Source organism: Gadus chalcogrammus, chromosome 13 (genome assembly GCF_026213295.1).
Source record: "Gadus chalcogrammus isolate NIFS_2021 chromosome 13, NIFS_Gcha_1.0, whole genome shotgun sequence".
Classification (NCBI taxonomy): Eukaryota; Metazoa; Chordata; class Actinopteri; order Gadiformes; family Gadidae; genus Gadus; species Gadus chalcogrammus.
This window is the reverse complement of record NC_079424.1, coordinates 7,688,967-7,716,605: the sequence shown is the minus strand read 5'-3', so window position 1 is coordinate 7,716,605 and position 27,639 is coordinate 7,688,967. Positions and strand designations below refer to the sequence as shown.

The 27,639-nt window shown below is 43.3% G+C and overlaps 2 protein-coding genes across 4 annotated transcripts; both read right to left on the bottom strand.

Annotated features, from left to right (window-relative positions):
- Positions 1-657: 657 nt before the first annotated feature.
- On the bottom strand, positions 658-12,704 carry LOC130401792 (RNA-binding protein 6-like). Of its 3 annotated transcripts, none has more exons than XM_056605759.1 (23): positions 12,574-12,704; positions 11,970-12,045; positions 10,181-11,723; positions 9,967-10,056; positions 9,816-9,885; positions 8,835-8,908; positions 6,803-6,874; positions 6,399-6,693; positions 5,930-6,087; positions 5,338-5,438; positions 5,177-5,246; positions 4,975-5,047; positions 4,711-4,775; positions 4,186-4,369; positions 3,842-3,939; positions 3,126-3,503; positions 2,883-3,032; positions 2,609-2,674; positions 2,174-2,398; positions 1,878-1,952; positions 1,647-1,750; positions 1,503-1,554; positions 658-1,408 (listed from the first exon to the last, which is right to left on the bottom strand). In XM_056605759.1, exons 2-23 carry the CDS (start codon positions 12,014-12,016, stop codon positions 1,316-1,318), a joined length of 4,083 nt encoding a protein of 1,360 aa, XP_056461734.1. In that variant the 5' UTR covers positions 12,017-12,045; positions 12,574-12,704; the 3' UTR covers positions 658-1,315. The 3 variants fall into 3 exon arrangements, with proteins under 3 accessions (XP_056461734.1, XP_056461735.1, XP_056461733.1); XM_056605760.1 differs by having other exon boundaries at positions 3,842-3,930; positions 4,975-5,050; positions 12,574-12,703; XM_056605758.1 differs by having other exon boundaries at positions 659-1,408; positions 4,975-5,050; positions 12,574-12,703.
- Positions 12,705-13,523: 819 nt separating this feature from the next.
- LOC130402183 (caM kinase-like vesicle-associated protein) lies at positions 13,524-20,842 on the bottom strand. The gene is made up of 11 exons (XM_056606315.1): positions 20,734-20,842; positions 16,901-17,013; positions 16,668-16,799; positions 16,220-16,294; positions 15,847-15,985; positions 15,580-15,700; positions 15,339-15,414; positions 15,079-15,215; positions 14,888-14,966; positions 14,366-14,453; positions 13,524-14,276 (listed from the first exon to the last, which is right to left on the bottom strand). Exons 2-11 carry the CDS (start codon positions 16,993-16,995, stop codon positions 13,965-13,967), a joined length of 1,254 nt encoding a protein of 417 aa, XP_056462290.1. The 5' UTR covers positions 16,996-17,013; positions 20,734-20,842; the 3' UTR covers positions 13,524-13,964.
- Positions 20,843-27,639: the final 6,797 nt, after the last annotated feature.

Sequence of the window (27,639 nt, the reverse complement as noted above, 5' to 3'; positions counted from 1 at the left end):
TGGAATGAAATGTTTAGCGAGGCAACAGCTGTACGGAGTGCAGTGCGAAGCCAGCCCTTCTCTGAACCTGCACAGTGCGTGTGTTTGTTGTGGCTACATATTTGGGTTGCCACGGCTCCCCAGCCTTGTCTCTCCCCACCAACCAGACAAACAGACTCCAGATACTGTCGCTTCCTAGGTAAGCACATCTGTTGTTTCACACACTCGTTATTAAAGAATATTTATGGGAAGGCGGGAGGCCATATGGGAGGTGTGAATGAAGTGGCACGTGCTAATTGGTGTACTTACGTTGATTTAATGACGGGCTGTTTTGCCATCTTGTATTTGCGAAGCTTCGCACTCGTTTCGTCATGATGTGGCTCATTGTAGGGCTACATGAGGTGTGCAGTTCTTCAGAGTCCCTAGTGCGTCGCATTTACTCGGGAGCCATGTGATAAAATAGGCCCACTGAACCCAGGACCCCCTGTAGCCTACCCCATAGCGTTAGGAAAGGGGGGTAACACGGAGCGATTAATATGCCACGCAGGTCATATCTGCCTGCCCAGGTTCGACCAGGTTCGTTTGTGCCAACGTATTTTGGTATGACCAATGCCTGTGGCGAGCGAAAGAATAAAATGGTAATTTAAATTAAGATTGCTAACTCTTGCGGCCTATAGAACCCCGTACACTCTTTGAGCTCTTTTCAACAGCCGGTTCAGTTCAGCCTTTGGAAAATGTTTCAAATGTGTTGCTGCCATCTAGAGGAGAAACGCTGCATCACAGAGTAAAACCTTTTAGCCGTCAGAGCCAGAACCGTCGGAAATGGAAACGGTTAAACGTAAAACAATCAAGAAAAGACGCCAGAAGAGTTGATCTAATTAACTTAGGTTTTTACTAAAAAATTGTGTATACATAAAACAAAATTAAAAGACAAACGTTAAGCAGTATTCAAAATAAAATTAATGTGTAGTAAAGGAGTCACAATGACACTTATTTGGACACCAAATATCAGTTATCCATAATATGGGTGGGAAAAACCACAACTTGTAACTATTGATGCACTGTCTTTCATAAAAACAAACCGGATCAACGGATATCACTCTCCAGCCACCTCCGGTCAGTACAGTTAGTGTGAAACAGGGCTTATTTACATAGTGTTTCCCCTTGAAATCATTTCCTACAGTCACGGCTCTATAGAAGGACCAAGGCAGAGAGGCAGTAAACACAGTGGGGGAGGCAGTATTCCTACCCCCACCGAGACAAATCTGGCAAGTCATTTAGACCAAACGCTTCACATTAATCAAACACGGACGATAATGGGTGACGCAAAGCCGGGTCAATCGAGCTCCTTGAAGCGGGCAAACATGGCCTTTCGCACCGCTTGCTTGTAGGTCGCGTGGTCCCAGACCACGGGCTCCTTCTTTTTCCTCTGGAAACAAGAGACACAATTTGTAAACCTTTAGTTTTTATTGGGCAGAAAATGGGGGGGTTTGAGCCGTGCGCGTCGTTGCATCCTCACGTACCTCTACGGGTTCACAGCCTAAACCGGGTCGGTCGCTGCCTTTGTGCGTTTCCCTAGAAAAGAGAGGAGGAGTCAAATCACAGCTCGTGGGTTTCATCCAGAGTCCCGCGATAACCCAACAAGCGTTCCGTTTGCTTCCACCAACCTGGAGCCTCCGGCCCAGGCGTTGTGGTGGTGCGTGTGTTTCTTCTTCTTGGGCTCCGGCGACCGCAGCGGGACCGTGACCGTGACTGTCTCTTTAGCGCTCAGCTGTGGAGGACGGGGTCAGAGCCGCGTTAACACCACCGCTCGACAGGAGGCGTGTGCACAGAAATCAGCCCTCGTCTCACCCCCTCCCGGTTCATGAATATCCCTTTTCAAACCCCCTAACACTCACTTCCTTCTCCTGGTTCTCCAGTGCCTCCAGCTCCCTCTTGGACCTCTTGATCTTGAGATGGATCTCCATATTTTGCTGTACAGGGGGGGGGGGGATCAATGTCACACATACATTTATGCATTGAAGAGTAAATGCTAACTACGCAGTAACTCTAACACTTTATGAATATGAACATCCAGACTAGGAATGCACCTATACAGGCACATATTAGTTATCGGTTCGATTCCAGGCTAGAGGAGGGTGTCTGAGCATCATCCGATACCTTATCGCAATTCAATATTAAAGTGATACCACACCTTGTGGAGGTCAGAGAGCTGCTGGTGGCGGATCAGAGCGTCCTTGTTGGGGAACTGTCTCCTGCACAGCAGGCAGGCCAACTTCTTCCAGTCCGTCAGCTTGTCCTCCTTGTCCTCAGCCTGGCTCTTGAGGTTCCTCGGAGCCTCCGTCTTCTCCTCCTCCACCTCCTCGTCGCTGCCGGCGCCGTAGTCGGACGCGAGCAGGCCCAGGGATCCCATGGGCCGCTGGGCAGACCAAACACAACCACGGACCGTCGTTAAACGGCAACGAAGAACCAAGTCCAAAACTCTGGTCACAAGGTTCACAGTTCAAAAGAGCTCAGTCAGAGGTCTCTGGTTACAGAGACGCTTGGCTTACACTTTTTATTACGACACCGTCAACAGAAAGAGCGTACTGCAAGCATCAGGGAACGGGATACGTGGAGCATGACTCACCTTCAGCTTCTCGTCCTTCTTTGCGGGAGCGAGAGGCTTCTTGAACAGATCGTCCCCAGCAGAGCCCTGAGTGGAGGAGGATTGAGAGGAGGACACAAAGGGGGTGTTCAAACAAATACAAGATTGACGGGCAAATCCCACCCTCTCTTCACGGCAGTACGGCACTTCCAGAAAGCAGACTCACAGCTTCATTGTTAACGTGATGTGAAGATTATACAGTGTGAGCTGTGCGTGTGCATGTGTGTGTGCGTGCGCGTGCATGTCTCTCTCTAACCTTCCTCTCGAAGACGGCGAAGCCAGCGTCGGCCGCCTTGGACGACCTGCGGTCGTCGTGTGCCCCCATCCTCAGCACGGGGGACGCCGCGCGGACGCTGTCCTTCTGACGGTTCTGGATCTTCGCCCAGCGCTCCATGTCCTTCATGATCTGAGCGATAGGGACACACTCGCAGCCGTCAGCGTACGAGTCGTATGCCCGGCCCACACACACACAGTCCCGCTCAGCCTCGCCGTGCGTTACCTTGACTGCGGCCAGGCTCCGGGGCTTCTCCTCCTTGCCCTCCTTCTCCCGCCTGGCGGACTCCTCCTCGGCGGTGAGCGTGGGGCTAGTGCCGGTGGCGCTGGGGCCCGGGGCCGCCGCCACCGCCGCCACCGCCGCCGGGGCCGGGGAGGGGTCCGGGTCGGGGACCTCGGGCGGGGCAACGGCCTGCTCCGACGGCTTCTTCATCTCCAGGGGGGCGTCGGCGGCCGGGTTGGACAGGATGGCCTGGACCTCCGCCGTCATGGCGACAGACTGGGTCTCTGTGGCGGGGGCCGGCGTGCCGCCCGGCACTGGGATGTAGGTCTTGGTATTGGCGTCCCAGTACAGGTACTCCTGCGTCTGGGCGTTGTAGAAGTACTAGAAGCGGATCCAGTGACAAACATATTTTTATCTTTTGATTAGTGCATTCAATTCAATTCAAAGTGTTTGTCATATGCACAAATGAGACGTTCTCAGTTGTGCAATGAAATTCTTCCTTTGTTTCCACAGACTGAATGCCAAGATGATCAAATTATGCTGGTGTACAAGCAATCCAAATCACATTGTTTACTGTATGTATAAAATATCATTTCAAATTAGCAAGTCACCTACACTAAATGCAAATTACCCATTGGGCAATGCCTTCATGCTGTCAGACGAGACATTAAGCTGCTAGGAGGCCAATACGTGATCCCAGGTGTTGAACTCGTGCTTACCCTGGAGCCGGGGTCGTAGTAGAGCGTGGTTTCAGGATCATAGTAGAATCCTGAAGTTGCGTCATAGAGGTAATTAGATACGTCCGGAGCTTCAGAACCTCAGAAAACAAATGGAAAGAGGCACATGTTGGTCATCGCTACCTAAGGAACATCGGTAAGCAAACCCAGCGCCTTCTTTCAAAATCCCTTCTCAAAACGATGTTACGAAATAAATAAAATGCAATATTGTAATATACATATATACACAACATCTTAGACGGTTTGACTTCAGGTCAACTCGGGGCTCTCTGAACGATGATACACCTCTCAGGATTCAATAATTATAATTGATCAAATCTGTTTACCATAAACATAGTTCTCTGAGCCATCCAGGGTAGATGGCACTGCCGCAGCCTGGAGTCCCGTAGCCTGGAGCCCCCCGACCTGGAGGCCAGCAGCCTGGAGCCCCCCGACCTGGAGGCCAGCAGCCTGGAGCCCTGCAGCCTGGTACGAGCCATCCAGCGCCGGCGTTGCACCATAGCCCACTGCCTATTGAATAGGGGCGGAGGGGAAATTTAGTCTCATATTCTTTTATGATTCTCAATTCACAAACCCGAAAGTCGATGTCTTATGCCATTGTGGGTTCAACATTATTGCAATGATCGTTGTTTTAAATATAAAAATGACAAAATCTTACTACACACTTTACTCTGCCTCCAAGCAACACTGCATTTCTTAGCGCACATCGGACTGGAGTAGATCCTTAAATGAGTCTACTTTTTTAATCGAAATCTAATCTCGATACCGAAAGGATTGCACCCCTGGTAGGAGAGCAAACACAGGTGTAAACATAGTGCACAGTAGTTATCTCCATGTTTGAAGTAACCTACCTGGTTATAACTGGAGTCCATTGGCAACAGGGGATGTAGACCACCAGCCAACATATTTCCAGGAACTACAAAGAGGACCCAAGTTTGGATTCAGTTTTTCCGTACAAACAAAACAAACATCCTATTTTAAACCCAATTAGATAGAATCTCATGTTGTATTTCTGGGCGAGCACAGTTCTATTCTAGTCACGTTTGGGAGCAGAATGGGCTCAGCGTGCAGTATAGTGGGAGGCTAGTGCGTGAGTCTCCAAGAGGATGGCTAACCTTGTAACCCACCACTGACTGGCAGCGGGGGCAGCGACTGTGGGAACTGCAGAGTCTGTAAGAACTGTTGTTGCTGCTGAAATTAGAGACAAAAACCATATTAATACACAGAGTAGTGAACCCTATCAACCACAACCCCCCCCCCCCCCCCCCCCCCGTCTCATTTCGGCCGTTTTAAAAAACAGAACAGAGATGGTCCTACCGCTGTCATGTTGGCGTCAGGTGGGGGGTAGCCCAAGAGTGACGTCTCTGGCTTATCGTCTCGTCTGAAACTGGAGACGAGAGCAGGAAACAACATATTATGATAATTGGTCCAAATACATGAACAACCTGTTTCGACGCCTCTTTGGCACGGTCCCTTACTTCTGGTTCTTGAGGGGTTTGGCGACCTCGGCGTAAACTCTGACGCCATCGATGGAGAGGGGCCGGGGCTTCGTCAGCAGGTCCACCAGACGGGTCACTTGCTACACAAGGTTCAATTTGTGTTAGGACACAAGGAGGCTTTGGATTTGAAGTCGTCTTTTTGTGTAGAACCTCTCCCCAAACAAGCGAACACCTGCTCAGTTAGCACTAGGGTTTGTTATTCAAGCAGGAAGTGTTCCATGCATAATTCCCCTATTTTACATGCTTCGGCTTTACGTATCCACCATGAATTACATGAAATATTTTTTGGCCAATTAACATTAACAAATTTACTTCAGAAAAAATCAACTCAAAATTGTGGCAACCATTTCACTGGTGAATAAACAAACGCAATAAAAGCAGCATATAGCTTATCACGTTTTTAATACAATTTCGAAAAAGCTTTATGGGAAATATGAAGTGCATGGTAATTGGTCGACCGTGATGCAAAAGTACTTCATCATTGTTATGGGCACGGGTCCAGCCAAATATGAAAGAGAAAAATCGTGCTTCGAGTGAGCTTCAAGGTATGACTTTAGAGGTTAACCCATACCTCGTGGGAGTCCATGTCCACGAAGCAGAAACATTTGGCGCCTGGTGTTTTGCCCTTGACCAGACGGACGTTCTTCTCATCCAGATAGGCAAAGGGATCAAGGCACTTCAGGATGGTCTCCACCGTGGTGGTGGGCTTCACGTTCTTGATGATCATGGCTTGAGAGAAACACAAGGGGGACGTGGACGTGTTCACTTGAGGAAGCAATAAATAAGAGTATATCCACAGCCATTATTGCTCTGGATACCACCATTTTACAGGAACGAATATAAAGTCATTGTAAACAATGCCTATTCAGAAAGAGTGAATGTCAAAAGCAAATGAGGACATTAGGTAGGCAATGTGCACAACGATGAAAGCCTCGCTCTGTACTTACAAAAGTCGAATATCATTTTGGGTAATGCTGCTTATGTACACACCACGCAAATAACAGTCAATTCTTAAAGAGAGTGCTGGAACATGAACCTACTCTTGCTCTCTTTGAAGATGGGATCAGAGTTGTGCGGGCCCTGGCGGGGCGGGTTGCGGTTGGCCCAGGGCTCGGCCTGCTGCTGGTTGTCCTGCTGCTGCTGCTGGTCCACCTGCTGCTGCCAGGCCTCCGGGGTCATGTCCGAGCTCCGCTGCCACTGGGCCGCGGGCTGGGGGGGCTCCATGAGGCCGTCCCCCTTGGAGCCATTCAGGCCGGGCTTTGGCACGTCTTTGACTGGCACGTCTGGAATGGGCAGCAGCGGCTTCTGGACCTGGGGTGCGCTGGGAGTCGGTTCCTGCCCCGGGCGGGAGATGAGGATATTGGTCAAGCAGGATTCAAGGATCGAGTCTTTAGAGGGTCAACTGATTGTTCACAGGAATGGGAGGGCTGGGAAGGAAACTTACGAAAGCGAAGGGATTCTTTTCTGGTTGGACGTATTTCATGGAAGCTGTTTTATGGCCGACTTTGAGGGAACCCTGAAATGAGAATAAATGAGCTCACTCACTGGGCAACTTCCAAGTGCATCACCTACATAAACCCAGAGTACCCATCATGCACTATGCCAGACTAAGCCAGCCAATCCCGTCATGAAAAAATTAATTAAAAAAAAGGCAACCATACGCGGTTATTTAACAAGGCTAGCGTCGACAAGGTTCAGAATTCCTTATACAAAATCCTTTCCTCTTCATAATATATATAAATCAAGAGTCAGTCGTTGCACGGAAATACAATAAAGGAATCATAGTCCCAAATAGGATTGACCTGCTTGAACACCAAAAGTTATCCCTTGTGAACCGCTTATACCACAAGGAAGATGTGAATTTGCAGTCAATTTAAACCAAACTGGTTCATACCAGACCACATAAAAAAAAGAATTTGACAATGTAAACTGACGTTACTATAAGTTAGATGCGATATTTGCTATTTAAAGAACATGAGACGATAAGACACTGTGATCCAGGTGCTAATATAGTCAATACTCAATTTCTTCAATAAAATCTGAACTCAAACGTAAACATTTAGCCCATTTTAGAGAGTTAACGGCTTAGCAATTAATATATATAGACCCAGCCATGCATATAAAATGCAATTTGAAAGCAAGAACCACATTATATAGCCCTATGTCCAAATCATACCCGTGGCATAAATGCAAAAAAACAAGGATCAATATGGCTCAACGGACTTCGCAGTCAAGATGGCGCCATTGTGAAGGGACGCCCTTTTTCAGGCCCCCCTCAAACTAATGTTCATTTGTATTGCGCATTCACTTTAAGATAAAAGTAGGAAACCTACACAAGCTGCCAAGTTGTGGCCTTTGAAACGTTCAAGTCCCAAAAATATCCAAGCAGAAGTTATTCTGTGTTCCCATAATCAATCAATAACTACACAGAACTGAATTGAACAGATGTACATCCCCTCTACATTCAGTTGCATATGACCGACATGAAACCGCTATGGGATGGTGTCCAAGATTGGCTTGAAAATGCAGGGACAGGAGATTCACTTAAGACAAGGCAAAGCAGTCGAAAGACTGCAAAAGGTCTAGCATCAAGATCATGAGGATGAATATAGACAAGAGAGACCCAGACCGTGAAGTGGTTCACGACCAGCAAGTTCAGAAATGGGGTCTCCGACCATAAGAAAGAAGCCCAGAAAGGCTACGATTTTGTCAACATAGATCACATGCTGAAAGTGTAAATCCAGTCAGGGGAATCAGGAACTTCTGATGAATGATGGGAAGTATGTGGGATCATGTGAAAAAGTTGTTGCATTCAGACACGAGTTCATCACATTTGTATCCACCACTTTCCCTTGAACAGGTTGGTGCTTACAAACGCAATTAAATCATAAAATATGGTTAAAAAAAAAAGGTCTTTCTACAAATACTGTCTGGACAAGAGGGTTTTTCTGACTTGGGTGCTGAAGAGAAAATGTGATCTTCACATAACAAGGGCAATGATTTCCTGGCACAATATCATCCCACACATGTAGGAATCATTGAAAACTGTGGAGAACAATACAGGAAGGTTGACTGATTTCAACCTTTTTCTGAATCCAAACCGTTTTTTTTTTTTATAATTAGTCGCATTATTGGTTGATCACACTTTGAAACTGGCTTAAAGATTATGTATAGAAATGCTTAAATCGCATTAGCGTTAGTAGAGTATACGATCCTGGTCTCATACAATGTAAAACAGAAAACTCCCAAGAATCCCATTAACATTAGCTATAACATGTAATTGTTAGTTGCCTCTGTAACCTGGTGCTGCTCAAAATGTAAATCTCAAAATAATGCCGTCGAATGACAACAATAAATAAAAGACACCACTTTTACAGGACCCCGTCACCCCCTCCCCCACGTTCTACTAAAAGCCTTCTCAACCCCCCAAAATCCTGTTGGGAGAGAGGGCCTTCGTAGTGACGAGGATGGGCCACCTTGTTCGACTCCATGAAGTGGACTGCATCCTCGAGGTTTAAAAACTCCACATAGGCCGTATCGTAGCTGTAACCTGGGGACAGCATTTGAAATACAGATGGGTTTTTGTTAGTCAAAGCCAGTAAGGACAGTCACGCGGTGTATAACACAAAATAAAACAGCACGTTGTGAATGAATCGAGGAACAGTGAGCATATTTTTCTATGGACAGAATGTTTACCTTCATGACACAGAAATTCAGTGTAATTTTCATTATGTATTTTCTCTCTTCCATCATTCGAGTGTTCACTGCACTTCTGACTTAACGATGACAAGATGCATGATAGCCAAGCCTTTGCACACAGATATCCCAAACCCAGCTACGGCCAACGTATGGTAGCCAGACAGATTTTGGCACAAGAGTTTGAAAGTGTTGCCAGACCTTAACTTTATATTATGTTTTCCTAATGAAGATATTGTTCACGTTTCCGATCTCTTAAGATTATCTTGACAGAAGGCTTAGGAAATGTAAATGGCAACCTCTTATTTTTTATGATACAATAAACTTTATCCAAGGGGAACCCATGGAGACAATGAGAAGCTCTATCAAAGTAATCTATTTCACTTTCACTGACAGTGACCACTCTCTTGTTCGCCAACCATGTGATTCATGCAAAACACAATGTAGTGAACCACTCGTGATCAAACTTTTGGTGACTGACATCAAGTATGTTTAACATTGTTGCAGTGTTGAGGAAACCTCTGAGACAGCTGACAATGACCCTACAATCTCAGAAATGAAAGAAGTGACTGTTACGACACAATACCCACTCTCATACAATTGAGCGAAACTTAACACCAAGACCGGAAAAAAGCAGCGAAGAAGCTTTAGAAAAGAGGAATGCGAAGGTTCGAGTATCGTATCGGCGAGATATATCGTGGTACATTGGGGCGCTCGTTTGCCCAAAGAAAAACATTTCCATAAAGCAACGTATTTCTCACCTGGAACAACACTTTTTATTTTCATCCCCTGCATGGACACTCCATCGCGAACAACAAAGGCACCAAGAATCTGCAAAAGTATTAAGAGTTACTACCACAAAAAATAAACGTCTGAACATTGATGCGAGTGCAGCACAAAATCAAATCATACCTGCTCCATTGTGGCAGTCTTTGGGATGCCAACTATGGATATCGTATTGGAAACTTTGTCCTCCATTGATGCACTCCTGTAATCTTGATCCTTTCCACACACATTTTGGTGAAAATAGATTAGACAGGCAGAAATGTCTTAATTTGCAAACAAGAGCCTACTTTTGATAATACAAAAGCATTAACGAAAAAAAGAAAATACTAAATCTACTAACCTGAGAGCCAGAGTCACTAAACTTTGAAGGAGGGTTGGGTTTAGTCTCTTTCAGAAGTTTGTCAGGTCTCTGAAAGTCCTCATGTTTAAAATCAAAGGGTCTTGTGGATCCTGTTCTATAATCGATGTCCCTGTAGTCCTGGTCTCGGCCCTGTGCTGCATTGCTACTTTGAAATTCTGTCGCAATCTTGCTGACCACAGGTCCCTGGTTATGTGGGGTATTATTTGTTCCTGGATAACAATCACTCTGCCCCTTAAAACCCGGGGGTGGCAGATTTTTCTCTTGATTGTAAGTGGGTCTTTGAAGAAGAATTGATGTACTTGGAGGCAGCTTGGGATCTTTTATATCGAGCCATGGCTTGCCCTTGTTCTCTACAGCAAGCGGCCCCTGAGGTGGACCCATTCCTGGGAAAGGAAGGTTGATTGGTGGTTTAATGCCCACTGCTGGGAGATTCATGGCCCCAAAGGGGCCGCCACGGGAGAAGCCAATGTCTTTTCCAGGGAATTCCAATAATGGCCTATCACGGCCTTTAAATGCTGAGGGAACTGGCAAGATTCCCTCTCTACCAAAAGCTAAAGGTCCTGGTTTGTCTGTCAAGCCCTCTAATCCTTTACTTGCGTTGGGAAATGATGTGCTTTTCTGCTTGTTACGGTTCTTCCATTCTTCAGCGAGAGTCATTTCTTCACCACTTCTATAGTCCATGAGTGAACCATCCAAAAATTCCCCCTCTCCACGTGAATCTTCTGGTCCCCTCAAACCCCGTCGTTGAGGGTTTCCAACATCCGGGGGCATGTCGGACCTTGATCTCTCCCGATCATTATTGTTCCCAAAACGCAACGGAGATCGATCCCTACCCCTAAAGTCGTTCTCCGGTCCGGGACGACTCCTGAAGTCCATATCTGAATCAAATCCTCCTCTAGACTGGAAGGGAGGTCCCCCTCTTCTATCGAACTCCATCATCCTCCTCTCACGAGGTGGCAGGTCCAGGCGACAGCCGTCCACGTCATCCATGCCCTCCGGAGGCCTGTCACGCATGTCCCTAAAGCCATCGTTCCTCTCCATCCGGTCCATAGGAAAGGATCTCCTGCCATCCATGTTTTGATTGTTGAACCTGGACATGTCTCCAGGGAACATATCCCTGTCTCTCATGTCCCTGTCCCTCATTTCCATGAACCTGTTATTTTGCTCCCGTGATGGCATACCTCTCCCTTCCATGTTGGGAGAGTTCCTACCCCCAAAGTTTGTTTGATTTAAAAGCTTGTCTTGGATAGTTTCCTCCCCCTGCCTCCTCATGTTGAAGTTGGGCTCTTCGCCGGGTCTGAATGAATCGCGGTTTGGACCTCTACCACGCATTTCATGCGTTTCCATTTCACTCCCTCGCCCCCTTGTGTTAGGCCCATCCATCCTCCGCATGTCCATAGGTGGTACATCGTGTGGTCTTTGGCCCATATTACCCATTGGACCCATGTTCATGCCATCCCTACCTCTAAACTCAGGCATGGGACCATCTCTGCCCCCAAACATGTCTCCACGACGATCACCACTGGAATACACATTACTATGGTTAATGGAAACGCAATAAAATACAAGATGAAATACACTTGGAATTTTACCAAAGACATACAAGGGAAAAATGTATTAATGAAAGTATTATCACTGAAGTTTCCGCCCCTGCTGTCCATTTGATAGAAATACAGAACGTACTTCTAAAAAATATATATAACCTGGGGGTGTGCAGCAGCGCAAAATGATATCAAGTAGATAAAGCACACAACAAATTAATCCTTACCGAAAGGGTGGCCCCCCTCGTGGTCCTTGCCCAGGTCCATCCCACATTATTCTTTACTTCTCCAACAGTCTATCACCTGGCAAGATAGTGTTCATCACAATTTCACACATTGGAAAATATATAAAACAACGTTTGCTTCTGCTAGATCTAGGACCGCGGGTACCCAGGGCATACTGCAACTTGCGGCTGACATCAGCAGACGGTCAACAACACGAGCATTTCAACACATCGTGTCATAGATCTGCTAATGCAAGATGAGAGGTCTACCACAGATGGACGAGCTGCGAAGGCATGGGTTCAGGCCTGCTGTGGTTCATCAAGTGACGTCTATTAGTAATGAGAGCCGCGCGATTTATGAGAATATGCGAATCTATATCATAAGCGACAGTAGAAACCGGTTGCTTAAATGAAGTCTACCTCATTACCAAATAAAGAAACATATCTAGAGAATGAGGTCATCGGCTAGCATTTGCTCCAACATTAGGTTGGCTAACATTAGCAATGACGATTTCTTAACCTTGTAATGAAGACGCAGTAGCTCGTATTATAATATTATGAACGGCACTGTACTGACAAAAGGGCAATTTCAGTGTAAATGACCTACCTGTATTATTTATTCTGATATTCTGCTAATTCTATGCAGAGGTCCAATTCAGAGTAAAGGCAATAGTTTAAAATGGAGCCTAGCCCACTTTTTCCGGGAGTGACGTCGAAGCCTAGCGTAGTTTAGTAAGAACCCTGGGAGTTGTAGTTTTATCAAGGATGGGTGATTTCCATTGACAAACGTTCCTTTTATAGTACAATCTTTGCACACACATTTATTTCATGAAGCCAACCAAATAAAGCACATGGTGTTTCATACATATTTGGACGTCTGTGTTTTCTCAGGGAATTCCCTCAAAGCAATCAATTATAATGTTTATTGTTGGGCCTTCAATGTAAAGAACAAGTTTAGGCTACCACAACGCAGGCCTATATAATATAAATAGATATGGATCATGTTTAAAGCTTGATTCACGCATGTTGGGTTGACGCATGTCTAGAACTACATAGGGCTTTGCCTTGTTATCCTATGCCGATAGTTTTCTACCGATAGACTGATTTGTTGTGTTTTTTTGTTTTGAGTTAATTTAGGATACAATACAATTCCAAAAGCCTTGGCTATGTAGTAATTTTATCTTTTTTTATTTAATCGTATTTTGATTCTATAAAGTATATACAGTTAGTATAAAATAGAATAGCATCAAATGAAGTAGGAATAGTCCATTATAAAGTAGGCCTATATCAATTCTTATTCTTTTATATTCTATTGTTGCCTGTGCAGTTCTTGTTAGACTATAAGTCAGTGAATCGTCAGGATAAAATTCAAATTGCTTGTAAAATACTTCAGAGAAAAAAAACGTTTCAGCACTTAAAAAATTGCTTAATTTATTGAGAGTCACATGCACATTAACAAATATTTAGCTCAGCTAAAATCTGCCAAATACACAAATCATGAATAAATAATGATTCACAGAATACAATATAAAACAAGAATGCAGACTCTAAACGATTAGCTACAGGACAAAACATCAACATCAGCTGTATTAGATCCCCCAATGAAATGATCAAAATCTTTAGTAAAAAACAAAACAAGACACAGGTAAACGTCACAGGATCCTTTTTTAAATATTTCAGCAGCTAAGAGTTTCAACAAAAGACCTACAGAAAACGAAACAATAACATGTTCAGCTACTGTATATTAGAGCCACCTTTTAGACTGCCTGTCAAAGAGAAACCAACATGAGACACCATGTGCGGGTCGGAATAATACTGAGAAAAAACATTTTGTGGGCCTACACAGATTGCAAAAGGCCAAAATGTTTCGCTTGAACATAGGCCTATACGGCTGCACTTGAAAGAAACATGAATGAAGGCAAGAATCGAATCGCTTATACATTAAATGATCATGTTGTGGGTCTTTCGATAAACAAACATCCTCGTCTTGCTGCTGGGTTAAGCAGTCTTGTCTCCCAGAGTTTGTGCTGGTGTCTCCCCGTTGCGTCTCTCCCCGGCCTCCTCCTCGTCACGTGCGGCCGTCACGGCGGGTGCCTGGATGACGCCAGTGTCTGTGTCTGGAACCTGTTCCTTAGCGGAAGCCTGCTCCGTGCTGCTGGAGGCGGTCCCTGGGGCGGAGGTGGGAGGAGCGGGCCCGCTGTTTGAGGTGAGGGGTCCCGCCGCAGCCCCTGGGGTGGGGCTGGAGGCTCCGGATTCCCCCTGCTCTGGGGCTCGGAGTCTCTTCATCAGGGTGGTCACCCGTACAGCTTTCTGGAAGGGGATCAGAGTGCACGGGTTAGCCCACTTCTCGTCTGACACACTGGACACGTTTGTGTTTTTGGAAAGAAGAAGAGGAATACCTTCCACTTGGCTTTAGCAAAGTTCTTTTCTATTTGTGCACATACTCCATCCTTGATATTCTTATCAGAGGCTGCGTTCCCAGATATCCTGATCAAATGAGGGCCAACATATGGTGAGGGAATGATCTCAGGAATTGCCTATGCCATGAAAAATATCTCTTTACTGTTGCTAAAATGTTATTTCATCCTGAACAACTATATCAACAATTATTGCGATGCAAAGGAAATTCAGAACATCTTAGCTTTTAAACAAAATGATCAACGCCGTTTATGAACGGATGAAGCATCTAGTTGTAACATGTTTCTCTCTGCATTTCATTGTCTGGAACTTAAAGATATTGTGTTTTTGTTGTGGCTGTTTTCTAAATAGACCTCCCTTCAGGCTCAGTCTTTGACCAGAAATAGACTGAAAGTGTCAAAGGTTTATAACTTGTGATATTATTAAAGTTGCATAAATGTTGAAAGAAAGTGCATGTATCCTAATCGTGTTGGTTTCAAAAATCGAATCAAAATATCTTTTACCATTCATGACCAATAGCCTCCTGTGCGGTTAATCGCTGGTCTTGATCCACTTCCAACAAAGATGCCACTAGATTTTTGGCTGAAGAACAAAACAAAAATTAAACATGAAGCCCTGACATTTGTTAAATTGATGCCAACTTCAAAAGACATTGAGTAATTAATATATCCCAGTTAATATATTCAACTGATACCAGAGTCTGAAATGTCATCCCAGTAGGGGGAATCAAATTCATAGTCCCCTGACAGGATCTTCAGGAAGAGGCTCTTGTCGCGGTTGTCATACTCCTCCTCTTCAGCGTCGTTATAGAACGGAGGGTTTCCTGACAAACTGCACACAAAACAGCCATCAAGATGAAAGGATTTCGCTATACAAATAAACGTTACACTGTGCAAACAGATGGAGGATTATTCCTCCAAATGTGTTAAAGTTCTTAAATCAGAGGAACCTTACAGTATATAGATAATGACGCCAATGGCCCAGCAGTCAACAGGCCTTCCATACCTCTGCCGCCCAACCACTTCAGGAGCTGAGGGAAAACAAATGGCATATAGTTGAGTAAAGTTGAGGGTAGACTAAATGTTAACAGTAGAAATGAACATTGAAAGGATACGTAGTAACAGGGTTTCTTGTTGATAATTACTGAAACTCCATTAGTGAACTACTAAATTAGTTATGTTTATTTGGATCTTACCAAGATATTCTGGAGTACCACATGGGTCTTTAATGAGTCCATTTTCCATCTTTGCTAATTGAAAGTCACTGATGACAATTTTTGAGTGCTTCAGACGATTGAAGTACACCAAATTCTCCAGCTAAAATGAACAAATAAATTAATCCAATCAATTGAAGTGATTTCAGCATGTTAAAGGTGGACCTATGCCAACAGTCTGGATGATTGGTCTTTCTGGTAAATAGATGCTTTTCTTTATCACTAGGTGTCAGCAGTGCATCCGTATACCTTGAGGTTCCTGTGGACTACTTTCAAAGAGTGAAGGTAGGCCACAGCTTCCAACACCTGCCTCACGACATTACTGGTGTCCCTCTCGGAGTAATAGCCTTGGTCCAGGATCCAGTCAAACACCTCTCTGCCGGTAGCGCTGAAAGATATTCCATCAGGTAAAACACTTTCCCCGGTAATGGCTGCTTCTCAGCAGCCATTTCTGGGGTAGTGGCCACAGTAATGGTTTCTGAACAAAATGTTTCGTGTTCAGAAACCCCCGAAATACAAAGGCCGATTCATGCAGCCAGATACAGATCCACTGTGCTTCCAAGGCTTATATTAACCATTGAGAAAGCTTGTATATCACAACCTTTTCTCCAATAATACTCACATTTCCACAAAGAGAAAGTATTCTTTCTTAGTTTCAAAGGTATCGACCAGCTGGAGTATGTTGTGATGTTTAACCCTTTGGAAAAGGAAACAAGTGGAGAAATAAGGAATAAGACAAATAAAGAAAAGGGAGAGGTAGAAGGCCCCTTTCAGAATATCCCCATGGGCCGTAGGTAGTGAATAAACTGTAAATACATAATTCCTTTGCAAATACTACACAAAATTCTGCGATTGAGATTCCATGAGGAGGGTATCCTATCAACTGCTTTCTAAATATATATACCACTATATTACCACTATACACAAAATAGCTTATTAAATATCAGCATAAATTAAAGGAAATATTAATTCATCAAATTGCAATAAAGTAATGCATGTAGTGATGTATTGCAGAATATAAAATAAAACATATTTAGATCATCATCATTTATAACGCACTCAATACTTACATCTTCAAGATCGTAATCTCATTTTTGGCAGCTTTCCTTACTTTTCTTCCATCCTTTTTAAGGAACTTTTTACAGGTGTACATTTTGAGGGTATTCCTGTCCTTTGCCCGGAATATCTCACAGAACTCCTCACTGAGAAAAACAATCAACATCAACAGAAGTACAATTATGAATTAATGACGTTACATGTAAATAATAAATGATCCTGCATGAAACAGTTTCACAGTACTCACGTTTTAACAATCTGTCCCAGGTCATATTTGTCGGTCACCTCTGAGGGATTATTGTAATCCTTCCTGTCCCCAAGTGTCAGACAACCGAATGGCATGGCAGCTCCGGCCCTAGCCTGCAGAGTCACAAGTACAAAAACCAAGAAGGGACAACAGTAAACAGAGATTGACATACAAGGTCAAGTCTGAAGCTGTGATTCAATTTTATTTTAAGAGTTCCTATTTTACCCCCAGGGCTAGAGGGTGGATTTTCAAATGGCTTGTAATGGCAAATCTCTCCACACCTGGTGGAAAAATAGGTCCTTCAAATGATCACTTAAGGTGTAAGGTCACAAAGATGTAAGGTCACTTTTAGATAGCAGTAGTTAAGGATAGTTTCATTCCTAGAGCAGTGCTCTGCCATTTCCGAACATGTTTATAAGGAAAAAGTCTTGCAAACCCTTTTCATATATTCGGAAACCATTAAATATAAACAGTATCAAATAAGTCACAACAATGTGATGCTCAATTGTAATACGCTTGTTTTTTATGACGAGATGGTGATTAAAATGTGACAGAATGATCTATTTATATCTTATCCTAACACACAGAAACGTACCAAGATAGATTTACATATTTATGTAAATCATTCATTGGCGTTTGTATACTTATGGATGAATATTAAAGTGTGAGGTTTAACTCTAAAACCGGCTGAACATCGCCGGAAGTCAGTTAAAGGATCGGATCCGAAGGCAATAGATAAACTTGTGCATTTATTGTTTAAAGCGATTTTCTATGCAGAATATTTAAGTCCTTGCTGTGAAAGGATGGAAGGCACTTCACTTCTGCTGCATCAGGGACCTTTCTTCTGATGCCCTTCAAAGTGATTGCACTAAATGTTTCCAGAGATAATGTTATCGCCGTTTGGCTGTGGCATTGAAGGATGTTCTCAATGGGAAAAGTTAGCTGCAAGGTCTTATTCATTTTATCATGTTTCATTTCTTGTATAAGCCACACAGGCACACGGCACTTTAGTATGATGCTACAAGCATTATGATTATGTGGTTGATTCAGTGTGGGATGTGCTCCATCCCAAGGCAGATTTGTAATGATGACATTTATTTTGAATGTGTTTATGTAGAGTCCTAGCCTGACATCTCCAGACCAGCCCACAAATGGGTTTTAGTCTGGAACCTCTCAGTTCATTTTCAATTTCCAAGGGGCGTTCTCAACAGGCGCAGAGCAATATGCCCTCTGAAAGCGATTGGATAGCCATACAACCAATCAGAGAAACGAAACAAGGGACACATTAGCAGCAACCATCTTGGCTGTTTATGAAAATGCTTAAACTGGGCTCACATAGAGCCCCCCCCCCTACACTCCTCATACCATACCCACCCCATAATAGATCAATGGTTGTGAACGCGGGCCAGGTCTGCTGGAAATCTGTCTGAAAGGGAGGATACGCCAGAGCAAATAAGACATGAGGTTTGTTGGGTTCCCATAGTAAGCTCCTTTACTTGATGTTGAATCATGGAGGTCACTAAGTCCTATCAACATTGCAGATGCACCTTCTCTGTTTTGAGTTCATCATTTTTATACAATCCCATATATGGCTCATCCACAATGAACTGGCCATAGTACAGTCATTTGTGTGTTGTCCGAATTCTATTTGTGGACACAGGTCTGTTGGTGAAAGTCTGTCTATTGGTGTGAAAGGCTGTGGCCATAAGCCAAAGTACATGATTTGGTGAAAGTCTCTTCAAAGGAACTGGTAGTGCCGGCACAGATGGTCGAACAAATAAATTCTGTGCGTTTCATACATGACGACCTAACTGTTTACTCTGTGGTGCCAATCACATTTAATGTCATTAAACATGTTTTACAATCGATTTTCTTTTATAATAGGTTGATAATAGGTTGTCTACTCACTCAAATCAATGCAAGACCATTGTGAATTTCCCGTTCCCTGATATAAAATCCCTCAGTGCCTTCATCTCTGCTTATCTTTTGGTAATGCTTTGATCGTACCAATGCTTCCCCGTACCTTGAGCATCACTGGCTTGCGTGACCAGTTGTCGGTTGCCTGGTTACCACGTGCAATACTGAATTCAATGCTACGGTTTCTCTTCAAAAGAGGAATTTGCATTATACATAAACACACAAGGTATTTATGTCATTTATTGTATGTATTTATGACATTGATGTGTTTCATCTTTTTAGACGACTCCATTAACAATTTAATGCATTTCCTACCCACTGCCCACATTTAGTGCATTAATTTATAGCCAGTGTATCTTCAGTACGCAAGTAGTGACTCCAGACTTATTGACCGACCTGTGATGCTGTTTTGAGGCTGACTCAGTGTTTAATCTTAGACTTAAACTGACCGATGGCCAACTTTTATCCAAATGGATTAATTTGTTAAAATAACATTTTCATTGTCAGTACTATAAAAAAAGCTTGATTAGAAAAAAGTGCTAAATACACTTTGTGTTTTGTTTTTTTCCCAAGGTTTCTGAGAACAACTATATCCCTTGTAACCAAATAACTGTTAACATAGTCGTTTTTGACCTGTCCTACTGTCTTGGAAATATTAATCACTGCACACATGTATGCCATCTATATCATTGAAGAGCAAGAAGCTGATTAATCCAATCATGAATAACATTTTTGAGCCGTTGTTAAAATGTTGGCTTATCTTGTGGCTCCAACAACTGAAAAGATGGCATGAGCATTTAGCATAAACAAGATGCTCTTTAGAAACCTGGGTGACGTCACAGACACCGCATCTTGCAGCAATATTTTCCCATTTTTTTCCTGTCTCTATTGGAGACAAAAACTATGAAATATATGAATGAGAAATTGCTTATGCCCAATTCAATTATTCTAAATTTAAATCCAAACTACAGAGCTATGGTTGCTGATTGGGTTAAACAATAAGAAGGAAGAACCTCAGCTTAAAGTCAGACTTCTGTATGCATCTTTCACATTTTAGCAGTCTAAATGTGGTGTTTAGCCTGAGGAACACCCAAGTGTTTAGCACGAGTATAGCCCCCTGGCCAACAGCGCCTAATGTCGACCTTTGCCCGGACGGACCCTCCACACTCCACAAGTGTCCCCGAAGAGGCGCAGCGTCACCAGTCAAGTACAAAACGTGAAAGCTTTATCACTTCAACAGATGAGTACGCTTTTCCACACATTGTGAACTAATCAATGAAACTGCCCCATAAACCTCTCACCCAAGTCCTGGAATTAGAATCAAAACATTAAGTTCGTGTTCCGGAACCGTGAAGTGCGGCAAGATCAGTGTTTAGGGTGTGAAGATGAGGCTCATGTTTATTCATAAAAGACAAGGTGTCGGGGACGGTATGTAACTGTCAGCCTGTGAAATGTGATCCCGAGACATCTGCAGAGGAAAACTGGCTTCGAGCAATGCGCATTTTCTGTTGAATTTCATTTAGACAAATGATACCGAATACATAGTTGCAGATGGTTCAACTCTGATTTGTCCACCGCGGCCGATGCGCAATATTTCAGCGGATAGCCTACATTTACATGGACGTTAGCCTGGTGTTTGCATATATAACAATCATATTTATGGCACATAAAATGCAACGCGTGGATACTGATCGTTTGATTGTGAATAAGGATCGTTTGATTGTAAGAAGGTGATGGTAGCATATGTATAACACGTGCAGCAAAAGTTTTTGAAACTAATGGTGTGTTTTTCTAATCTCTCAAAAGATAACACTCTATTGTATAAAAGAAAATAAAAAAGACAATAACTGAAATTGTTTATGCAGCGTATTGATAAATGCCCCAAATGACAAAGGCTACAGGCTACCCTCACTTACCTTCAGTAAGTGCACACTTGGAATAAACGCGAATAATATCCAAAATGTGGTTTCCTTCAACTTCTCCCGTATAGGCTACTTGATAGACGGATCTCTCGAGATGGCTACAGATCCGCGCCAATTTCAACTCTGCCTCTGCATGCGAGCACCACAGACGCGTAATGGTAACTCTATGCTATGATGCAGAAAGGCGGGGATATGCATGTGTATGGTGTGTGTGTGTGTGTGTGTGTGTGTGTGTGTGTGTGTGTGTGTGTGTGTGTGTGTGTGTGTGTGTGTGTGTGTGTGTGTGTGTGTGTGTGTGTGTGTGTGTGTGTGTGTGTGTGTGTTTGTATGTGTGTTTGTGTTTGTATGCCCGCGTAAACGTGCGTGCGCATCTCTATGTCTAGTGTACAGATGTTTTTTTCAGGTAGAAGCGTGCACGCAGTCCCATACTGAAGCTTTGCATGGTTTCAAAGATGATCCAGAGATCATGATTCCATATTGAAAGGGCATGTCCAATTTTCAGTATTTTGTCAATCTTGGGCGGGGGACATTTTCTGATTAATTCGGAATATGTAGAATATGCTACTTTAATCCTTATGAAGGTTGCACTTGAGATCCAAACCATATGTTTGTTTCTACTTTCCTGGCCACTTTCAACACCCTCGCTTTCCAGCCAATCCTGAGAATGAAATGGTTGGTTTTTGCTAATTTAATCTGTGAGCAGCAGCGTCGGAAAGGAACTACTTGCCCATTCTCTTTCACAGCGTAAATAAATAAATAATTCTGAATGATGTGGACCAGGCTTGGTATAAGTCTACAGCCCACAGTCAAAGGAGACCGAGTTCTACAAAGAACTAAGTGTTGTTCCTTTGACTTGGATATGGAGTTATGAGCTCGAGGTTAATGTCTGTTCCAGTTAAATTGTCCACAATAAACGAATAACCCAATTATTATTAACTTGAAAAATAATGGGTGAAAAGATCATGAAAATACAGTCTAGTTTATATTTTCCCCACATAAAATACATTGAGGCTTTCAGCTGAAGATGATGTCAATGTGAGTAACATAATCAATATCATCCTCTTAAATGCTGCAGTCAGTTTCTGTTTTAAAAATAAATCCAGAACATTCAAAACACTTATAACACCTCAGTGTTGTGTCCTTGGTGTTTATATATTAAATTACTTATATTATTGGATAGTGCACGGCAACTTGTCCACAAATACACAGAGTGGACTAGGTAAGACACTGTTGTTAAATGGAGTCATTGCCCCATAAAGAGTCCATTGGGATGTAAGGTGACCGTCTTCGGCACTTGCTTCCCACCTGCCTACAGAAGCCAGCTGCTCGCCCCACAGTAACCATAGCAATATCCCAGGAGTTTTTTTTCTAAAACACATGACTGATCATTCAAAGTAAGTTGGGCCGAGGTGTGTGTGTGTGTGTGTGTGTGTGTGTGTGTGTGTGTGTGTGTGTGTGTGTGTGTGTGTGTGTGTGTGTGTGTGTGTGTGTGTGTGTGTGTGTGTGTGTGTGTGTGTGTGTGCGTGTGTGTGTGTGCGTGTGTGTGTGTGCGTGTGCGTGTGTGTGTGTGTGTGTGTGTGAGGGGGGGGGGGGGGGTTGTGTGTGGGTTTGGGTGTATGTTTTTCAATTACACTACAGATTGAGTATCTTATGGTTTAGCCTAGACACACAAATCAGACTTTTGAATTAATATCCAATGTCTGATGGCAGATGAGCTCAAATCTGGGAGAACTGGCCTTTCATCTTATTTTTGTTTCATGTTTGTTTTGACCAATCATGTTGCTGAAGGCGGGGATCTGTGAAAATGAAATTGGTGAAAACTCGGCCAACAGTACTAACAGTAAAAAGCTGTCTGTAAAGGTTTCCAATCAACACTGTGTAGACAGTAAACATGAAACAAGGCTTAGTTTCCTGCTGTTTCTTTATGGCCTAGACTCTACTACGATGCCTCCCCCTAGAAGTTCTGCAGTAACATAGGTAGACTGCTGGATCCGAGACTGACTTTGGTGCATCTTTAGGGTGACTACTTTTCTGTTCACTGTAATATTACAAAAAAATGTATTAGGCTTATGAAATGTGACCCTTTCTTGGACAAATTCAATATCGATCAATATTAAACAATATTAGGACAATTGTAAACTATGTCTCACCAAGTTCACGGTTAAAATGTTTTCTTAATAAGTTGAGTTGTTTGTGAAATAAGCAGTTGTGATTGACAGGCAAGATAGATGATCCGAACCGATCAGCGAAGAGATGTCATAATTGGTCAGAAATATGCCGGGAGCGGTCTAAAACTCAAATTGCCTCATTCAGAGGCTGACGCAGTCAACTGGAAAATATGTTTATACGGCACACTTAGAAGGAGGGATAGGCCATTTCTAACAAAAAGCAACCCAAAAAACGCGGTTAAACCCTTCCTACACCACATTTAAGTTAACACTATGGGATGTTGCTGCATGTCATTCTGGATCAAATGTAGTTAGAAGGAAGGATAGGCCTACATAACTTTAAAATGACTACATATCACAATAGTATTTCCATTACAGTCTTGTTAAAAAGGCATATTAACAATAGGCCTATAAGATGTTCACACTTGAATCATGTCTATAGATTTTCCTTCAGCACTTCTCATCATGGATAATTATGGAAAATTACAAATATATACAATCATAAAAAAGAAAGTAACACGGCTTCTTGGACCCATTCTCAATTCCCTCCCGCCTCCCATAGGGGACACATAATGCAGTCTTTTATAGATTTATATCAGCTTTAATTATCCGCAAGCAGGCTGCTGACCGTGCTGTCGTAACAGCAACACATGAAAGTGGAATTTGCGTCACGGGGCCAGCTCACGCCGCACGCTCGTCGAGACTTGAACATGTTACCATGGCTGCACGGCTCGCCGATCCAGTGTTCCTTTCCGGTTTTTCTCCTCCATTCATCTCGCTCTTTATCCCCCCCCCAGTCAAACACACACACACACACACACACACACACACACACACACACACACACACACACACACACACACACACACACACACACACACACACACACACACACACACACACACACACACACACACACACACACACACACACACACACAAACACACACAAGCACACACACTCTTAAAGATGTTGCAGTCGCGCTGTCTTACTATGTTAGGTGTTTGTGGACGTTTTCGGATGAAGACTCTAAAATGGACACAGCTACGCATTTGATTAGATAGAGCATATTTATGTGGAAGACAGCTGACGTGTGCACATAGCTAAACGCATTAGCAGCTACATGTGTGTCGTACAGCATGATTTGGAGACGAATCCGAAGGGCTTTATGGTTGGTTACTGAAGCGCTTTCTTTTGACCATACCGCATTGGTACTTGCGAGGAAAAAAAATTGTCAACTTAGTTGTCATAGAAACCAAACCCAATAGTCATGTTATCTGTGACAGAGTGCTTTCAGTGGTTAGAGCTGTATTGCGTACAGGCAAGAATACACACTCTGACGCCTATAAGGGCTCACGATTCTTCATGTCATTATCCATCAGTAGCAATTTTACATCTTTATATAATGATGAATACAAACATTATCCATAGGCTACTTATGAAAGGAGGCCGGTGCAGCCTTAATAGTAGGCCTACTACGACTGATACTACTAGTAATACTTGGAACCACCATCACCAGTCTAATCAACCAGTCTCATGTAGTCGAACACAGAGCAGATGCTGGACAGCTCCAGGGATGGCCTGCCCTTTGGGTTCTGTTGTCTCACCATGAATGCAAATGTGTGCACAACTCCATGCAACTCTATTTAAAAAAGAAAAAAGATTGAGGAAGTATCCTCCCTAAATGGACATCTAATAAGATCCCAGATGGGATATAACCACATTTCCCGTAGGCACATCTTATCGAATATCTTATTCTGTTTCGCAAACATGGTCACAAAAAATATTTCTGACGCACTCTATAGTTGAATTAAGCTGGTTGTCTCCTCTTCGACGGACTTCAAACGACCTTGCGTGATGAATGTGATGTGCCTTTGGAATGTGATGAGATCTTACCTAACCTAGGCCTACTATGTATACCAGTCGAACCGAAGACCTGATCATTTTCTGGGCATTGTGATATCATCCGGGGCCAGCTATATTTCCTAGTTTTGTGATGCTTTGAGGAAATTGTAAAAGGCCTGAGACCCTTAAATGGAGCAATGCATGTCAAAGCTACAATCTATGATGGGCATATGATTTATGATGACATTTCATTGATGTGATGTGGTGCCTGATATAGACGTTTCACTTTAGATGGCATCCAGGTCGGAGATGCAGTTATTTGAATTTATGATGATACGGATGCTTAGTTTCATTTGACAGTACTCAGAACAAACAAACCGCACATACCAAACCTAATAAATAATATCAGTTTTCACAGGAAAACGTGCTAAATACATTCTTGCCGCCGTTCACCATTGGCGTGGAAACGGGCAGATGGTGGCGGTGTCATGGCTCTCAGTTGGGCCGGCACGAGTGACTTCTTACTGACTCCAGGGGACCAAGTGGTGTTAGCAATTATCAAGTGGTACGCAATAAATATAGAGACAGAGTTGCATTATTGGACACGGCAGGAAGCTGGACCGACGTGAAAGAGGGAATGAACATTGAGATTGGGTGTCCCTCAGCATGGGTTGACACATCTATGGCTCTCATGCACATCAGTGGATTCCATCTAGACCAGAGCCTCTAGGGACAGCTCAGGGTTCGGAGTAGAGCATCTTGTCATCGGGGTTACTTGTAAATAGAAGGAAATATATGAATAGACCAGACGCGGGCTGAAATACATAGCAGTTTGCTAATTTTCAACCATATCTCGCAGCCTTCCTACACACCATTGGCGTCAAATGATGAGGTTGCCATGGCAACAGGCTTACAAACCACAACAGGGCTTTTGGAAGAAAAACACAAGTGCCTGTGAGGTGCTTGCACAGACTGGGGATAAGCAGAATATAATTATTCTCTCTTATCCCGCATACCATGTCTGAGATACATTTTGAGGCCCAGATAACGAGAGGAACCTGTTTTCGTACATATTGTGATCACAGACAAGTTTAACACAACATGTATACACAGAAAGCTCTTCAGAAGGGCTGGGGGAACAACTTCTCCTCAAAAATGGGTATATTACACGAGTGTGGTATTTTATATGGCAATTGAACCGAACAGCAAAAACTCTGTATTGGTTTTGAGTGGCTTGTGGATCCTGGCTTCTCAATCAGACTAGAAGTACAGAGGTTAATATTGAAAATAATTATTGGCAGGTTATTTATTAAATACAAAAAAAATGAAACGGTACCCACATATAACTATAAACCATTTAATTTAACTATTTAAACCATTAATTTTGGCACTATCATTTAAAATACAGACAGACACATATTGACACCATTCCATCCTTCTAAAGAGAGAGCGGCAGTCTCTTCATCTGAGGTGTTCTTGAATGAATACAAACCTAAACGCTGTGTATTCATGTTTAATGTTGGTCCGAAGAGATCCATCAACGTATTCACCTGACCCAGAGTACTTTTAGAGTTTTAGATGTTGTGCTTCCAATCTGAGTACAAAGGCCATGGTGGTTCATCAAAGCCTGGATGGAGACTGGCGTCTATTATTGGACCAAACAGCAGCCATGAAGGAATGTGGCCAAAACAAGCCCTCCATCACGCTGCTCTACTGTTTAGCTTATGGTGGCAGTTGTCCTCAGTGGGCTTTTATCCACCTCAAATATTTATGTTTTGCTTGTGTTTGGTTAGCATTTGAGATTTGTGAGTCATTTGGGAATGTAAATCGGGTAGATGAATAATTCAATGGTTGTTTTCTGGTTTTGACAACAGTAGGCAAGTGTTTGAAATTAGTGATATTTTGTGTCACTGTATTGTGGATTCTCCTTGTAAACGAGCAATTCAGGTTGAATCGTTGAGCATGTGACCAATGACCATAACTGGATTATATCATACTTTGATAAAATCCCAATTTTTTTTTTAAGTTGAGTACTTAGATTATTCAAGGTTTTGTTAACTATTGCATTCACAGTCCATTTTCACTGCGTCATAAGAAATATCTTGCTGCAATGCTGACTGACTCACATTAATAATTGACGTGTAGGTACAGCTTAAATAAGTCAGTTGGCATCACCTGTGTGTAGGGCAGGAGTTCTTTGTGAAAAATACAGAAAATAAACATTGCTACTAAAATGACATTGAGGCATTTAAACAGTAAAATGTCTCTTTGTACTTCTGAGAAAAGGTAGCACATCGTTGGGTTTCAAACCGGGCCGATTTTGATTTGTTTTCTCCAAATAAGAAATCAAAGTGTGCAGCGATGGCTTGTCTTCGAGAACTTGCGTGAGGGAATATTGAGCGACTGAAGCTCGTCTGTGTGTCTCTGTGGCTCACTGCGTTGGCCTTGTGTCGCTGTGATGCTTTCACCACATTCAGTGTCAGCTTTTCAACACACATATATGCCCATCTGTGGAGACATTCGCTAACAGCAGAGATGGGAACACACACACACACACACACACACACACACACACACACACACACACACACACACACACACACACACACACACACACACACACACACACACACACACACACACACACACACACACACACAGAAAACATTTCTCACCATCTGCGACCTCCCAGCACTGCAGCCTCCCTCTGAATTCTGCGCAGACAATGAGAGGAGCTGGGTAGAGGTGGGACGATGGTTCGTCTATTCAGGTATGTACTGATAACACACATGCTCAAGGATAATCTTTTCAGTCAGCAGAACAAAAAGGTGAGAAAGGCAATGGAAAGCACTTGCCCGATTTTTTTCCGCGGTGAAAAACGCAGGCT